At 31.3% G+C, this 3,117-nt stretch overlaps 1 protein-coding gene across 1 annotated transcript; it reads right to left on the reverse strand.

Moving 5' to 3' along the window:
• On the reverse strand, window positions 1-2,452 carry LOC112600134 (stress-70 protein, mitochondrial; the record flags this gene model as incomplete). Its single annotated transcript, XM_025347296.1, is given in 1 exon segment — window positions 1-2,452. A coding segment is annotated over 1 exon segment (2,040 nt). The 3' UTR covers window positions 1-382.
• Between the last annotated feature and the right edge of the window lie 665 nt (window positions 2,453-3,117).

The raw sequence follows: 3,117 nt of genomic DNA on the forward strand, positions 1-3,117 counted from the left end.
TATGACATCAAACTTAAAATAATTTATTATTTACATCATATTTTTATACACTTAAATACTATTACGTTTGACGTCTGTTCCTTTTTATCTTGTCGTTTTTATATTATATACAATATATCTCCTACATTGAACAGTTAATAGAAATTTTTTTTTTATCTCTTATCCATCATAGTTTGAGAGTCAATTGACTGTAAAATAAAGTTATTTCAGGAGCATTAATGTAAGAGAATATTGATACAACACTATATCATATTATTAAATATAAAATGTGTATAATTATAATATAAATATATACAATATTATTTACATACTAAGAATAATAAACAAATAGTAATTGATACTACTACAATTTGGAGACAACTACACCTTATTAAAAATTATTTTACTGTTCTTTTTTAGTTTCTTGCTCGGTTGTCTGACCATCTCCACTTTGGTTTTGATTGCCACTATTTTCCTGTTCACGTTTAGCAGCCATTTTCTTATAGGCTACTTCAAACATTTTCAATGAGGCTTGTTGTAATTTTTGTGTACTAGCTTTTAATTCTTCAGGATCTTGTTCATTAGCCTGCGCTTGAGATATTTTTTCTCGGACTTCTTTAATTAGTTCACGAATATTGGTGGCATCTTCTTCAGGTATATGTACTTGGTATTCAGTTAATTTGCTTTCAGTATCATTAACAATTGAATCAGCTTGATTAAGAGCTTCAACACGGTCTTTTTTAATTTGATCTTGTTGGGCATATTGTTCAGCATTCTTCACCATATTTTCTATTTCGTCTTTACTTAGACCACCAGAAGATTGGATTGATATTTGTTGTTCACGACCAGTACCCTTATCACGAGCAGAAACATGAACTATACCATTAGCATCAATATCAAATGTGACTTCTATTTGTGGAACACCTCTTGGTGCAGGTGGAATTCCAACCAATGAAAACTGGCCGAGAGGTTTATTATCAGCAGCAATTGCTCTCTCTCCTTGGAACACTTTAATTTCTACTTGAGTCTGAGAGTCAGCAGCTGTAGAGAAAACTTGACTTTTCTTAGTTGGAATGGTTGTATTACGAGAGATGAGGCTAGTAAATACTCCTCCCATTGTTTCAATACCAAGAGATAATGGAGTAACATCAAGCAAAAGCACATCTGTAACACTTCCAGACAGTACTCCACCTTGAATTGCAGCTCCAACAGCAACAGCTTCATCTGGATTAACTGCTTTACTAGGCTGTTTTCCAAATATTTCTTGTACTAATGACTGCACTTTAGGCATTCGTGTCATTCCACCGACTAACAATACATCAGAAATATCAGAAAGTTTTATTTCAGCATCCTTAACAGCTTTTTGACATGGCACTGTTGTTCTTTTAATCAAATCACCAACTAGTCCTTCAAATTTAGCTCTAGTTAATTTCATGTTTAAATGCTTTGGGCCAGAACTATCAACAGTTATGTATGGTAAATTGATGTCAGTTTGCAAAGAAGAGGATAATTCAACTTTTGCTTTTTCGGCAGCCTCTTTTACACGCTGCAAAGCCATGGCATCTTTATTTAAATCAACACCTTGCTCTTTTTTGAATTCAGATACTAAATAATTCACCAATAAATTATCAAAATCTTCTCCGCCAAGTAAAGTGTCTCCGTTGGTCGATTTAACCTCAAATACACCTTTTTGGATTTCCAAAATAGAAACATCAAAAGTACCACCACCTAAATCATACACAGCTATAAGTTTATCACTATCTTTCTCCATACCATATGCTAACGCAGCAGCAGTAGGCTCATTAATAACACGTAAGACATTAAGTCCTGCAATTTGTCCAGCGTCCTTTGTAGCTTGTCTCTGAGAATCGTTGAAATATGCTGGAACAGTAATTACAGCATTTTTAACATTTGTTCCTAAGAAAGAATCAGCTGTTTCTTTCATTTTCATTAAGACAAATGCTCCAATTTGACTAGGGGAGTACATTTTCCCATCTGAACTTTGCACCCAAGCATCTCCATTAGTAGCTTTTGCAATTTTAAATGTCAAGTTTTTTAAGTCCTTTTGAATTTCAGGATCATCAAAACGGCGACCAATTAGCCTTTTGGTAGCATAAAAAGTATTTTGGGTATTAGTTACAGCTTGTCTTTTTGCAGGAGTACCAGCTAATCTTTCTCCATCTTTAGTGAAAGCTACAACTGAAGGTGTAGTCCTTGAACCTTCAGAATTTTCAATTACTCTGGGCTGTTTTCCTTCCATAACAGCCACACAAGAATTGGTTGTACCAAGATCAATTCCGATAACATGACCTTGGACACCTTTAGATGATGAATGTCGAGTTTGAAATGGGCTAAGACATAAAGCTTTAGATATTATATCTTGTTTAACAAAAAGCGACTGCTCTGCAGCTCGACGTGCAACATATTTAGCGGCGCTCAACATAGTGATGTGATATAAGTTTTACAGTAACCTGTAAAATAATAAGTTAAACAATAATATTAATTTAAAGTCATGTATCTACTTCTAATAATAAAATAAATACAATAATACTATTATATATAGATAGGATCAATCATAAAAAGAGGAAAAATAATAATTACCAAAGGATCATTAGCTGTATAGGGAATGAAACATTAGGTATAAGGCGTATAGATGAATTAATAACTTATAGCACCTGAATAAGTTTGAACTTAAAAAATAAAATAATATTAATTAAATTATTCAAATGGTAATTGTAATTTTTTATAATTCTTTTTACTTTACTATAGTATTATTTTTAATGTAATCAAATGACATCAGAAAAAAATAGCAGCCAGTTGATATTTCATCATAAATGAAATATTTCAAACGGTAATTCCAACAGTATCATCATTGTCATAAAAATAATATTCAAGTCAATTATAATACTTATTATTATAGGCCCTATATCAAACTATATAAAACATATTTCTAATAATACTTAAATTGACATGAGTTGCTTAATATAGCAATTGTATGTCATTTAAAAATTTCCAATAATAACATGGAATTATTATCTATTAAAAATCAGACATTATAACATTATCTCATTGTAATCAAATGATATCAGAAAAAAATAGCAGCCAGTTGATATTTCATCATAAATGAAAATTTCAAAC

The sequence above is a fragment of the Melanaphis sacchari genome, unplaced genomic scaffold, assembly GCF_002803265.2.
Source record: "Melanaphis sacchari strain LSU unplaced genomic scaffold, SCAv2.0 Contig615_pilon_pilon, whole genome shotgun sequence".
In the NCBI taxonomy this organism is placed as follows: Eukaryota; Metazoa; Arthropoda; class Insecta; order Hemiptera; family Aphididae; genus Melanaphis; species Melanaphis sacchari.